Source organism: Sarcophilus harrisii, chromosome 5, assembly GCF_902635505.1.
Source record: "Sarcophilus harrisii chromosome 5, mSarHar1.11, whole genome shotgun sequence".
Lineage (NCBI taxonomy): Eukaryota > Metazoa > Chordata > Mammalia > Dasyuromorphia > Dasyuridae > Sarcophilus > Sarcophilus harrisii.
In genome coordinates this window covers 140,429,297-140,443,678 of record NC_045430.1, presented here as the reverse complement: position 1 = coordinate 140,443,678, position 14,382 = coordinate 140,429,297, and the positions used below count along the sequence as shown (strand labels likewise).

The following is a 14,382-nucleotide window of genomic DNA, read 5'->3' as shown; positions in this document are numbered from 1 at the left end:
AAGGGATATTAGGTATTTGGATACTAGGGGAAGTGATGAGCACACACTGAAGTGATGAGCCTGATATTGGCACCATTCATTCTTATTGAACACAGTATGTTATAGTAAAATTATGGTGTGTTTTCATCAAGTTATAAGAACATGTGAAATATGCATGGAAGGTTTACAGAGAATTGGAGAGAAATTATTATTTGAATAAAACTAAAATGAACAGGTAAATGAAAAATTTTTATAATAGGGTAGACCATTACATTTTCAAAACAGTAGCATTTCAGGAGGGTACTACTTGTAGAATTAATTCAAAGTGTTATCCAAGATGGTGTCATGGGGATCAGTGATCCGTCTAATTCTATGTAACACCTTCATCACTGATATGGAAGAGTGGATGCTCTGTGCTATAATGCAAATCCCAAACTGCCAGAAATTAAAAGATGGTTCAGAGCCCAGTGAGGATTATAGAAATGCTTTCTTTCAATGTGAAATGTTAGAAGCATTTGAAAGAATATCATAATGATATGTAGAAAAAATAAGCCATTAAGATTGAGAGAAATTTTTAAAAAACAAAGATATTACACAATGAAGAAAAGAATGGAAAACAAATTCTGAAAGAGACTTTGGGAATAACTGAGCACATATTAGAAAAGCATTTGCAAATGTTGTGGGTTGGCACAAAGGGCCAATATGATTTGGATCCTATATGCAGAGGCAGCAGGTAATGAATCTGGGACTTACTATTTCCTCTCTAGTGAGATTACTTCTGAAATACTACATTTGGTTTCAGGCACCTCATTACCAGACTATTATAAGCTAAACTAGAGGGAATGCAGAAAGGCAAACCAAAATAATTAAAAGGCTATGACCCAGAAAACTTGATTACTATTTCAGGGCCAAAAATAACTACATATTAAAATACTGTTCTCTCCCACTCCTGAAAGTGAAATATTTCTAAATCTGCTGATAGCTAAACTAAATGATACTGTATTTCTCCCATTTTTTTTAAAGACTAAAAGGAATTTAATATTTAAAATTCAAAATAGGTATAATGTTTGTCTATGTTTTTATCCTAATGTTTAAAAAATAATGTACAGCTAAAATAAACTGTAAGGTGACTGGTCAATCCCTAAAACCAACAATTATAAAAAGTTCTATCAATATAACTTTATGCTATATTGAATAATAATTGAATACCTCTAGTTTGATTGAGTACCCATGTTTGGTAATTTTTTTTCTTGTGGGGGAGAGATAGAGAAAGGTCAAAGAAAAGATGATAATAATACCATTTTCATCAATACTCATTATCAATAGGCTGATGATAATGCAGAACATAGACAAAATAGAACTATTCTTTTCTTTTTTTTCTCTATGAAAGAGGATTATCTTTCAGTTTGAAATGCTAGAACAAATGGCTAACAGGGAAGTGGAATAAGAATAAGGGAAGGCATAATAAGAGAGCATCCAGTTACTCTTAAATGAAAAGTATGAGGATTAGAGGCACAACATATTAAAACAAATGGCCCTAGAGAGCAAAATGAAAATTTAGAAAAGTAGATTTTGGTTCAGGAAAAAAAAAGAATTATCTAGAGCTATCCAAAAATGAAATGGGTTGATTGAGTAGATAGGCTTTTCCTATTAGCAGCTTCTTTAAGAAGAGGCTGGTTGATCATTTATTTGAATTTTAGTACAGGTGATCCTTCCACGTAGAGACTGAGCTAACTGACCTCTGATATCTCTTCCAATTGGGAGATTCTGTGATGATATTCAAGGAGCAATGTATAGTGCTCATGTATATCTTTAACAACTACAAGCAATTTTTGTTCTTGCTGAGATTACTCCAAAGCCACTATGGGACTTGTAGTCCTTTTCCTATTGAGAACTCAGTTTCTCTTCTTTTATACTTTTAGTAGCCATAGTATATAGAGTGTAAATATAGATTCACAAAGTATTGATTGGGATTCTTAAAATTGTCAGCTCTGTAGTATCTAATGATTGAAAGTAAACATCACTAGAAACATACTAGAGAAATTGTCGAAAGGTTTTCAAAAGATTCAAGTAAATGCTATTAAATAAACATTTGAATAACATATAGTGTATGTACAATGTATATATACAATATGACATACATTTTGAAAAGTTTAATGATGAGAATAACTGAAAAAATCATTGCCTATCTGGATAGGTTTATATATATCTAACTTGTTCATGGGATCATAGATTCTGATCCATAAGGGACATTAATTTAAACCCATTGTTTTACAGATGGAGGTATCTCTGGAGTCTTCCACTTTGCCTGTTCTTATAGATCTAGATGGGATCACTTGCCTTTTATTTAAAGATTGTTCTAGAGTTAAGGATTGTGCAATTTATTTTTAAGCAGTTTTATTTTATTTAATTTTAAGCAGTTATTGGAAACATCCATGAGGACCTGAGATGTTAAATAACATGGTTTCACAGCTAATAAATGGCTAAAACAGGATTTGAATCCTGATCTTCCTGATTTGATTTTCAGCTCACTATTCAGTATTCACCAAATATTACTCAATATATATTAACTTGATTTTTTAATGAAGTTCTAATCTGATTGGAATAGAGGGACAATTTTGGGATGGGGGGACAATTTCTAAATGGAATGAAAAAATGGCTGTTTCTCAGTTTAAAATGACCATATTCTCAAAGCAAAGCAAATGAAAAGGCTTTCTACCAATGTCTACAAAATAGATGAAATGTGTTGGCTTTTGCTTCAATGTCCTACTGAAAATCTGGACATTGCCCTTCTGTTTCTATGATTTAGGAATCATATGAGAAGTGTTATGGATACTTACATTTAGCAGCTGCTCAAAAGCAAAACTAAAACCCTTTTTATAATCTGTGATGCCTTTAGCACTGATGTTGTTCACAGCATCTTTTAGCACTTTCTTGTTTCTTACATTAGCTTGGACAAGATGTCGAAAGCAGCTCACATCCTGGGCATTGCTGTTAAACTGAAAAACAAAATAATACATATATAAAAAATGAATTAACAGTTTCTTTTCCATTTTTCCTTTTTTACATTTCTAAGCACTAGGTTCTAGACTGATTAGCTTTATCTTTTAAATTTAAGTGCATTGGCAAATCACAAATAGGTAAGTTGGGTTAAATAATGAGTTTAAGTAATACCTTTACCTAAGCTATATGAACCACCTGACTTAATCTCAGGATTCTCATGTTAAGTTCCTTCTTCATCGAAGTTCTTATTCAACTAACCATTGTATAAAGTCTGTGGTTCTGTGAAAGCTTGGAAAAGGAAGACAAGGTATTTGACTACGTAGAATAATATAATATAGGCAAAATTCAATATTTCATTGCCCAAAAAGGTGAGGTTTGTTGAGAGAATTTTGCTCTGAACAATAGGTAGAGATCTAACAGATCTAAAGATGGATGTTTCCAATAACTGGTGCCAGTTTGGGCATGATCCTTAACTCTAGAACAATCAAATAACAAGACAAGTCAGCCCATCTAGATTTATAAGAACCAACAAAGTAGAAAACCCCAGATTGTCAGTGGTAAGCGAACACTGATACTCAGTTGATAACAAATGCCTATGGATTAGAAAAATGACAGGTCAAAAGAGGTTTTGGATTTACATAAAGGAGGTTTTAGTGACAACAACATAGAATTTTAAGAGAAATAGAATAAAATTATAAAAGATAAAAGGATCCCAAAGTGTGAAAAGTAACAAGCTAAATAAAACATAAACAGTGAAAGATATGTAAAAACATTAGGGAAGCTTTGGTCTGAGGACTGACAAACAAAGCAATCCATTTGCCTCAGGTTGCTTGTTAGCAAAAGGGGCAAAACTGATTTGTTGGAAGTCATATGTCATTTGTCTCCTGGAGTTCACATGTACATAGGGCAGTTACAAGTGGTGAATTGATCTTTTTGCTTGAATGATTCTGAAGAAAAGCATCTTGTTGTGAGAGGGGACTCCAGTGACCTGTTACATGTCTACACATGAGGGCAACCTGATTCATGGAAGCATAGGAGAATCATGATTATAGGAGGGGAGACTATGGTAGAAATCTATTTATTCTTTAACTAACAAAAGAGAAAGTGAATCCTTTTAGAAATTTTGTTTTCAGAATTTTATTTTACATACATAGCACTAGAGGCTCTTTAAATTCTGAATTGTATATTCATTTTAATTTTGGAAGTAGAATTTCACAAATATGCTTTAGTTATTGCATCAATTAAGAAACTGAGGCAAAGAGAAGTTTCCTACTTGACAAAGATATTTAGACAAAAATGAGGTCTTTCAGTATGGGTCCCAAAATATAGAAACTTATCATATTTTTAATTGTTTTTTGCTTCTGATTATCCTTCCAACATATTAAGTATATTATCATTTCAAACATTCTTTACATAGCAGTAAGCATCACACATTTCAACTTGTCTATCACAATTTGCTTTCTCCCAATATTTTTTCCTTTCTTCTAATCTTTTTTGGGAGGGTGTTAAATCATGGATCTTAAAATTTGGAAATGAAAAAGATTATAGCAATTATAGAAGCTAGATGGCCCAGTGGATGAAGCAATGAAAAGTTAGTTCAGCTCTGACCTCATTTCAACTAGCTTATGTGATTTTAGTTAAGTCTCTTAACCTCTTGTTTGCTTCAGTTTCCACAAGTGTCAAATGCATAACACTTACCTAGAGTTGTCTAGATTGAATAAGATAATATCTGAGGAGAGCTTGTCAATTTAAAAGACAGTATACAAATGCTAACTATGATGATAAAGAAAGGAAGGAAGAAGATGTGCTCACCTCACTTATTTAGCAGATGAAGGAACTGAGCTTAGAGAAGAAAACATGACTTCAGGGGTCACACAATGAATAGGAATCCATAAAGAATGATTTAGAGGAGAAGAAAATGAATGTTCAAAGACCACCTGAACTAAAGTATAAACTAAGGCAAGGATTGCATAGGTAGGATAACTAATGGAACTATGTCTTCGGATTCTTGTTGCTTCTTGATATTCAACTACATTTGTAAGAAGATAAATAGATACTCTACAATAATTTGATAGAGAAAACGTTTTCTCCATTGGAGACATTTAAGAAATCTTAAATCTTTAAGAAACAGCATATTCTAGGAGTTATTTATGCAATAAACCAACATATAAATTGACACCTTTGTCTTTTTTTTTTACTTACACTAATGTATTATAGAAATAAGCAATATAAAATGTCAGCAGCATAAAATAATGTTTTTGATCTCTTAACCCTCACTCCTACAAGTGCTATCCTAAAATGATTTTCTTAAATATGTAAGTTATTGTAAATAGCACGAAACAATAATGAAATCAATTAAATCTGCATTTGTTTCTCTTAAAAGGCCTTTGACATAAAGCTAGCTATAGCAATTACTACTTTCCTCTGTTTTCTTTCACCATGGGATGAGTGTATATTCATTCTCAATTTCTCTCTTTTTTTCTTTCCCTCTCCTTCTCTCTTGGCATTATATATTATGGTAATCTGGTTCTGTTTTCGTCATTTAACATTATTTTATATATACTTTTCTCAGTTCTTTTTAATCATCTATATTTTTCATTAGCTACAATAAAATATTTTATCAACAAATGTTGATATCAGTTGTTTTTTCCCATTCAATGTTTTTCTTGGTTTCTCTTATGTAGCTCAGCCATTCTAAAATTATTTTGTGTCTAGAGGATTGCCTTTCTAAAAGTCTTTGAAAATCTAATACTCACACCTAAGAAGATCCACACCAACATATTGTACTTCTTTAACCAAAATGAGGCTTGTACTCATAGTTGGTGTAGAAATAAAACAAACAAAAGACACTAATAGTATGATAGCCATAAAATCTGAAAATTGATTATATTCATCCTCAAATTGCCTTTGTTTTTCACTACAGGAAGATCAAAATAGAATTAAAAGTAATATATATGAAAACTGAGGACTACAAATACTATGGATGTCATTGTAGCAAAGGCCTTATATTGTTTGTGTTTAAATTTGATTTTCATAAACTAAAAAGAGATTATATTCAATAAGTCTCTGTCTCCATATAGAATTATCTAAACCCAAAATGTGTTTGCTTTTACAGAGTAATGATATAATATAATTGAATTTTCTGAATTAATAAAATTTTGGAATATTGAAAGCTTTTGCCTCATGCTAAAATCACATTAGGTGATAAAGAGTTTTTAATTACAGCAAGCTCTTCCTCAGAGTGGGATTTTAAAGTCATGATCAGAAAAAATTAGGCAATATTGGAAATAATAAAGAAGTATTACTTGGTATGGTACAAAGATAAGAGAAACAGGACCTATGAGTTCATTTATAAAGAAATTCTCAAAAAAAGAAACTTTTACAAATGCCAACTGGCATCTTCTCTGCAAATTATAATCTTGGAGAGTTACTTAGGGTTTTGAAATGCTAAGTGACTTGACCAGAGTCACATAGATAGTCTATATAAGAAAAGATACATCTTTCTGGTTTTAAGGCCAGCTTTCTTTCCACTCTGTCCCATTTTTCAGGACATAATATAAAGACACATTTGAAAAAAATTATTTTATAAAATACCATAATTTAATATGGATCTGAAGTCAGAGTCATCTTCCTGAGTTCAAATCCAACTGGACATTTCTTAGCCATATGATCCTGGACTTAATGCATTAAGTAAGCTGGAGAAGGAAGTAACAAACCACTCCAGTATATTTGCCAAGAAAAATCCAAATGAGATTATCTCCCCCTCTTGTCACACAGCTAGAAAGTGTTGTGTCTGAGGACAGATTTGAACTCAGGTCCTCTTGAATTCAGGGCTGGTGCTCAGTATTAAAATTCTTAAGTGTCATTTGAATTTTCTTGGCATCTCAATAGATATCTAAGACTAAATAATGAATCTTCAGTTGGGTAAGTGGGCATTAGAAAATTTTGGAAGAACCACGCTAAGTAGCTTTAAAAAATGAGAAGGAAAGTCTAGGCCCCTTTTTAAAAACTGCTTTTCCAAGTAATTAAAGATAACGACAATTTAATATTTGAGCTCTAGCATATTTTCAGGAAGCTTCAGAAAGGATTTTTTAAAATCTGTGTGTGTGTGTCTGTGTGTGTGTGTGTGTGTGTGTGTGTGTGTGTGTGTGTGTATATATATATCAACATGAGTATTTTGTTAGAGAGAGAAGGGTGATGTAATGTGGCTGATAATGCAATTGTGTATTTAGATTTAGAAGGGGTTTTAGAAGCCAACTAATTCAATCTCATTAATAACAATCCAAAATCAAGGTAATTAGGTGGGGCTCAGTAAAAAATTGTATTGAAAACTGGAAGACATCTTCCTGATTTCAAATCTGACCTCAGATACTTAGTAGCTGTGTATCTCTGTGTAAATCCCTTAACTCTGTTTGCCTCAGTTTCCTCAGCTATAAAATAAGTTAGAGATGGATGTGGCAAACCATTCCAGTATCTCTGCTAAGAAAATCCCCACATGGGATCACGAAGAATAAAGATAGAACAACAATACAATCTAACTTCATAATTTCACCATGAGGAAATGCAGTTTCAGATATATTAAGTGATTTGCCCAAGTTAAAGGACACCCAGAATAGAAAGAAAAGTCTGCTGAATCCAAATCACTTATTATTCTTTCCATTGTACCTCGCTGCTTGCTAGTTTTAATGATCAAAATCAATCAATAAATCAGAAAAAAAAATGAATCACGAAGTTTAAAGTTGGCAGAGGACCATAAAAAGGATTGTTTGTAGAATTAAAGCTATGTACAGATTTGAAGGTTAGTTTATAAATAAATTTAATTACATTGCTTTGCATTATAGATCAAAGAGATTTTTTGAAAAGTTATTCTCTTATCTGGAAAATGGAACAAGGAGAAATGCTGCAAGTCAGTTTTGCAGCAACCACTAAGGAGTTTGATACCATCATTAAATACTCTAAGTCAAAAGTTCTTAACTTGGGGGTCTATGAATTTTTTAAAAAAATATTTTATTAATTCATTCCAATTCTAATTTACTTCCTTTGTAATCCTTTTTTATCTTACTCTATTAATTTTGAAAAATCATTCTTGGAAGGGATAACGACTTCCCCAGATTTCCAAAGAGGTCTATGACACAAAAAGGTCAAGTTATATTTCAATTTACAACTTAACTGAAAATGAAAAAGATCAATTTTGAATCTTATTGTCATGTTCTTATTGTGTTTTAATTAATTTTGCAATCTTGTATTTCCTCCATCAGCCTTAAAACATGGATTAGACATGCTTTATTTAGATTATTTAGATGTAACTTTATGGTAATTTAAATATGTTAATATTTATTGAGAAAAAGTTGATCCATAGCTAAATTTATCTGATTGGAAGGTGCCCGGATTGTTTGATTTTTCTTTTCTGAATCTTTGTGTCTTGTCCATAGTGGGTACATTGAACCCAAACAGAAATGGTATGTAAGACTAAAATATACATATGTTTAAATGAAACCCTTTATCTGCTGTGATATATTATTCATTTTTTTGACCAATGTCAAAATATTAGAGATATCACTGCAAGGTCGGGATTGTAATCACATATGCCCATTAATCCATTATAATAAGAGTCAAGAGTAGAAGGAATCATAAGCACAAAGTTGTGACCACAAGGTGGCACTGCAGGAAAAAACAAAAAATAGGAGGTATGTGATTACTGCAGTCCCACGCTGAAGATGTATATAATTTTCTAGGATTTCCTCTTTTCCAATGAAAATGTCAAGCAATGTAAATTTTTATGAATGTCAAACATTTTTCATTAAGCTCAGATTACTTTTTTGAATGCCTTTTTTTAATGCCTTATCTAAATTGAAAATAATATAGAATATTTCTACTATAAACTCTGAGGTTAAGAAGAGAATTTTATGTTGCTGTAGAAAATATATGTATATTATAATACATTTGCATCCTCATGTGACCACATTGACAGTCAGAAAATAGTCAAATTACCCTTTTGAAATACTGATATGACTTGCTTTTGAAGTTTAGTCCAGACTTGTGATATTAATCGCTGGAAGTTTTACAAAATAGAAACTTATTCCAAAAGTTCAGTTGGAAGATTCAAAGATAAATTCATTTAAATCTGCCACGGAGTTCTAAATCTGGGTTCAGACTCTTGGTTCTATAAGCATTTCACCATGCTTTCTTTTCTTAGTTAAAAACATAATTATTCTTATGCCTTGTAGTTGGAAGTACCTCAATGTAGAGGTCACTCTTATACTACAAGTGCTATTGAAATGGATTGTATCTGTCAAATTTTTAAGACAGAACATATTGACAAGATTAAATAATAGATAAGAAAAGCAGATTTTTTTTTAAAAAAGCTAACAAATGCAAACCATATATGGATATAATTGTAGTTGAATTTTCAACTAAGAATTGTTGCTATTAATTTAATCTCAAAATTAAAACAACTTGAAGAATTGATTCTGCCTATGTGTCAATAAAATAGATTTTTCCTGTGTGATACTATTCCCAGTTAGAGATAATCTTAGGAAATATCATGGATAACAAATGCACAAAAAAAGTTATTTCTGTGGGATGGGGAGAGTTCTAACAACTAGGGAAACTAGAAAAGATCTCATATAGAAAAGGACACAAGCTAAATACTGAGTGGAATTAATGATTCAAAGAGGAAGAGAGAAGAAGTGAGAAGGGCAAACATTCTAGGTATAAGGACAGCGTAATAAAAACACAGATGTGGAAAATGAGTTATATCTAGAGACCAGCAAGTAGGCCAGTTTATCAAGTACATGAAATTTATCAGGGAGAATAATATGAATTCAGCTTAGAAAGATCTTTTTTAGCCAGATAATAAAGGCCTTCAAATGCCAAACAAAGGCAAGTTCTATTTTATCTTCCATTGGCCATAGACAGCCACCCACTGAAACTTCTGGAGGAGAATGATGTAGTTAAGCTCATGTTTTTAGAATGTCAATTATACATTTTTGGAAGATTAATAGGATGAATTGTCCTGAAGGACAGGAATAAAAATTAGATTAAGAAGAAAGAAAGGCAGTAAATATTGTAAGGGTAAAATCAACAGAGTGGGGCAATTGAATGGATATGGGAGGTAAATGAGAAGAATAAGAAATGAGTTCCTTATGAACTTCAGTGATTGAGATGATACTATCCTGAGTAGAAACAGAAATTAGGAGGAGGTTTTGGGGATAGATAACAAATTCAATTTTGGACATGTTAAATGGAAGATGTTTATGGAGACACTGGAAGGAGATATTATATGTGCAGTTAAAGATGCAGGACTGAAGCTTAAGGGAAAATTAAGAGCGAAATATAGGGGATTCTGGAAGCATCAGCAAAGACCTGATAGAGGAATGAATAGGAACAATTGCCATTATTAAGAAAGAGAGAATATAAAGAGGAAAGTGGAGAAATTCCAGGTCAGAGTCTTGATGTAGACTCATGAATAAGAAGCAAGAATGGGTGATGATCATGCAAAAGATATTGAGACTTAAGTAAGACAAATAGGAAAAAAAATGATGGAATATCATTTCTAATGTATCATTCTGTAAAAAAAAATTTTAATAAATCAAATGGGTAAATAAACACATAAGGAGAAATTCAATAGCCAAAGAGGAAAGAGAGAAGGTTTTTAGAAATGGGAAACTGTGAGAACAAAGGCACTAAAGTGGGAAAATCTAAGGGCATATTCATTTGTCAGACACGGGTACAATTTGACTGGAATACATTGCACCAAAACTTTTAAAGCACAGTAGGGACATGATGAGAACAGTATATAAAATTTTTCTTTTCAGCAGAGGCACAAGAAAGGTATGGACTACAGGGAAGAGAGATTGAAGGCAGCAAGATTTCCAAGGTTATTGAAAGAATATGGGTGAATGGTAAAAAGAGTCTAGACTTGTTGGGAAGGGCAAACAAGATATGTTAAGACATAGCAAGAAGGCCTTGGTAACTAACTGATAATGTACGGAGAAAGCAAGTTATAGTAAAAATTATATATATATATATATATATATATATATATATATATATATATATATATGAGGAGAGAATGGGAGAGGATTCTGGATGAATCATCCAGGATATTAAATAAATAAAGTTCTGAACAGTGGGTTTAGGAGGGAATTAAGCTCAATGTGGGGTATTAGACTGAGACGGTAATGGGAAACACAAATAGAAACATTCCAAAGCCAGTTGGAAGTTGGGGCCAAGAGCACTGGAAAAACTTCAGAGATGGGAAAATAGAGATTTGGGAGTCATTTGAATAAAGGAGACAATTGAAATCATGAAGTAAATAAGATTCTTAAAGGAACAAGTAAAGGGTTAAGGATAGACTGATATTAGGATGCCAAGAAGAAGAGATGGACTTAAAATTTATCTGTTATATATGATCATAGTTATATATTATTCCATCTTTCTATATGCCTTATGATCCTAAACCCGTACTTTGTCTTCATCATGACTTTCAATTGTCAGTTCTTTCTCTGACCATTTTTATTAGTTTCCTTTTCCTTTTCCTTCCTTGGTCAGTCAGTTCATTTCTACACTATCCTACACATTCAAATAAGTCCCTTGTCCTCTTGTCTTATCTCTGATGATACTTTGCAAAGCCTAACCTTGAATTTCTTCCACAATCTTTCTCCTTCATTCCTATTTGTTAATATCCCTGGATATAGGGAATGGAATATCTCTTTAAGAATCATCTGAAAATGTGATCTGAACTTTTGCATTAGTTTTAATATAGAATAATGTTTAGTTCTTGGACAAAGATGGAATGGATCTGATAAAGGTCAATAAAACTTATTTATTTAAAGATATACGAATCAAATGAAGATTGTTTTAAATCAGAATAGAGGAGAAAAGAAAAAAAATTCTGATAGGTATAAGAAAGGAAGAGGGATGTTAGGCCAAACATATATATGGAAATGCAATGAGTACTGATAGAAGCAAAATCAATTTAAGATCATAATGCAAGGTTAGTAAATTTCACTTAATAGACATGGCTGAGATTTTGTGGATAAATGATCAAAACCCCACCACTATCATAGGTAATAAAAGTACTTCTATTCTCTTATAAACTACCATGAATAGTTCACAGATTTCCAAAATTTAATTTAGTAAGTATTGTAAAAATATCTTCAGTGTACTATGTACTTAAAGTAAAAATATTTACCATGCTTGTCAATACCTTCCTATTAAACTTTTTTTGTTATATATTTGGACAGTCATGAAGTTACCATCTAAACATTTCTTCTCTAAGTTAAATACCCCCCACTATCATAGTTTGTATAATTTATCTTCTTTTTTTTTTTTTTTTTTTTTAATTTTATTATTTATTTTTTTTATTTAATAGCCTTTAATTTACAGGATATATACATGGGTAACTTTACAGCATTAACAATTGCCAAACCTCTTGTTCCAATTTTTCACCTCTTACCCCCACCCCTCCCTAAATGGCAGGATGACCAGTAGATGTTAAATATATTAAAATATAACTTAGATACACAATAAGTATACATGACCAAAACATTATTTTGCTGTACAAAAAGAATCAGACTCTGAATTATTGTACAATTAGCTTGTGAAGGAAATCAAAGATGCAGGTGTGCATAAATATAGGGACTGGGAATTCAATGTAATGGTTTTTAGTCATCTCCCAGAGTTCTTTTTCTGGGTATAGCTAGTTCAGTTCATTACTGCTCCATTAGAAATGATTTGGTTGATCTCGTTGCTGAGGATGGCCTGATCCATCAGGACTGGTCATCATCTAGTATTGTTGTTGAAGTATATAATGATCTCCTGGTCCTGCTCATTTCACTCAGCATCAGTTCGTGTAAGTCTCTCCAGGCCTTTCTGAAATCATCCTGTTGGTCATTTCTTACAGAATAGTAATATTCCATAATTTTCATATACCACAATTTATTCAGCCATTCTCCAACTGATGGACATCCATTCAGTTTCCAGTTTCTAGCCACTACAAAAGGGCTGCACAAACATTCGTGCACATACAGGTCCCTTTCCTTCTTTATAATCTCTTTGGGATATAATCCCAGTAGTAACACTGCTGGATCAAAGGGTATGCACAGTTTGATAACTTTTTGAGCATAGTTCCAAACTACTCTCCAAAATGGTTGGATCTGCTCACAACTCCACCAACAATGAATCAATGTCCCAGTTTTCCCACATCCCTCCAACAATCAACATTATTTTTCCTGTCATCTTAGCCAATCTGACAGGTGTGTAGTGGTATCTTAGAGTTGTCTTAATTTGCATTTCTCTGATTAATAATGACTTGGAGCATCTTTTCATATGACTAGAAATAGTTTCAATTTCTTCATCTGAGAATTGTCTGTTCATATCCTTTGACCATTTTTCAATTGGAGAATGACTTGATTTTTTATAAATTAGAGTTAATTCTCATATATTTTGGAAATGAGGCCTTTATCAGAACCTTTGACTGTAAAAATATTTTCCCAGTTTATTGCTTCCTTCTAATCTTGTCTGCATTAGTTTTGTTTTGTACAAAACTTTTCAGTTTGGTATAATCGAAATTTTCTATTTTGTGATCAGTAATGATCTCTAGTTCTGCTTTGGTCATAAAGACCTTCCCTTCCACAGGTCTGAGAGGTAAACTATCCTATGTTCCTCTAATTTATTAATAATTTCATTCTTTATGCCTAGGTCATGAACCCATTTTGACCTTATCTTGGTGTACGGCGTTAAGTATGGATCAATGCCTAGTTTCTGCCATATTAGTTTCCAATTTTCCCAGCAATTTTTATCAAACAGTAAGTTCTTATCCCAAAAGCTGGGATCTTTGGGTTTGTCAAAGACTAGGTTGCTATATTTGTTGACTGTTTTATCCCTTGAACCTAATCTATTCCACTGATCAACTAATCTATTCCTTAGCCAATACCAAATAGTTTTGGTAACTGCTGCTCTATAGTATAGTTTTAGATCTGGTACAGCTAAGCCACCATCATTTGATTTTTTTTTATTAATTCCTTGAAATTCTTGACCTTTTGTTTTTCCATGTGAACTTTGTTGTTATTTTTCTAGGTCATTAAAATAGTTTTTGGGAGTCTGATTGGTATAGCGCTAAATAAATAGATTAGTTTAGGTAATATTGTCATCTTTATTATATTTGCTCTTCCCTATCCAAGAGCATTTAATATTTTTCCAATTGGTTAGATCAGACTTAATTTGTGTGAAAAGTGGTCTGTAATTTTGCTCATAAAGTTTCTGATTTTCCCTTGGCAGATAGATTCCTAAATATTTTATATTATCAGTAGTTACTTTAAATGGAATTTCTCTTTGTAACTCTGACTGTTGGATTTTGTTAGTGATATATAAGAATGCTTGATGACTTATGTGGGT

At 32.1% G+C, this 14,382-nt stretch overlaps 1 protein-coding gene across 5 annotated transcripts in view; it reads right to left on the bottom strand.

Annotated features, from left to right (window-relative positions):
• CACNA2D1 (calcium voltage-gated channel auxiliary subunit alpha2delta 1) overlaps positions 1-14,382 on the bottom strand; it is a 656,564-nt gene that overhangs the window by 101,017 nt on the left and 541,165 nt on the right. For all 5 annotated transcript variants that reach the window (XM_031938658.1, XM_031938660.1, XM_031938659.1 and 2 more), the window contains exon 11: positions 2,820-2,978. In XM_031938658.1, coding sequence (XP_031794518.1) covers positions 2,820-2,978 — 159 coding nt within the window. The remainder of the gene's footprint in view (positions 1-2,819; positions 2,979-14,382) is intronic.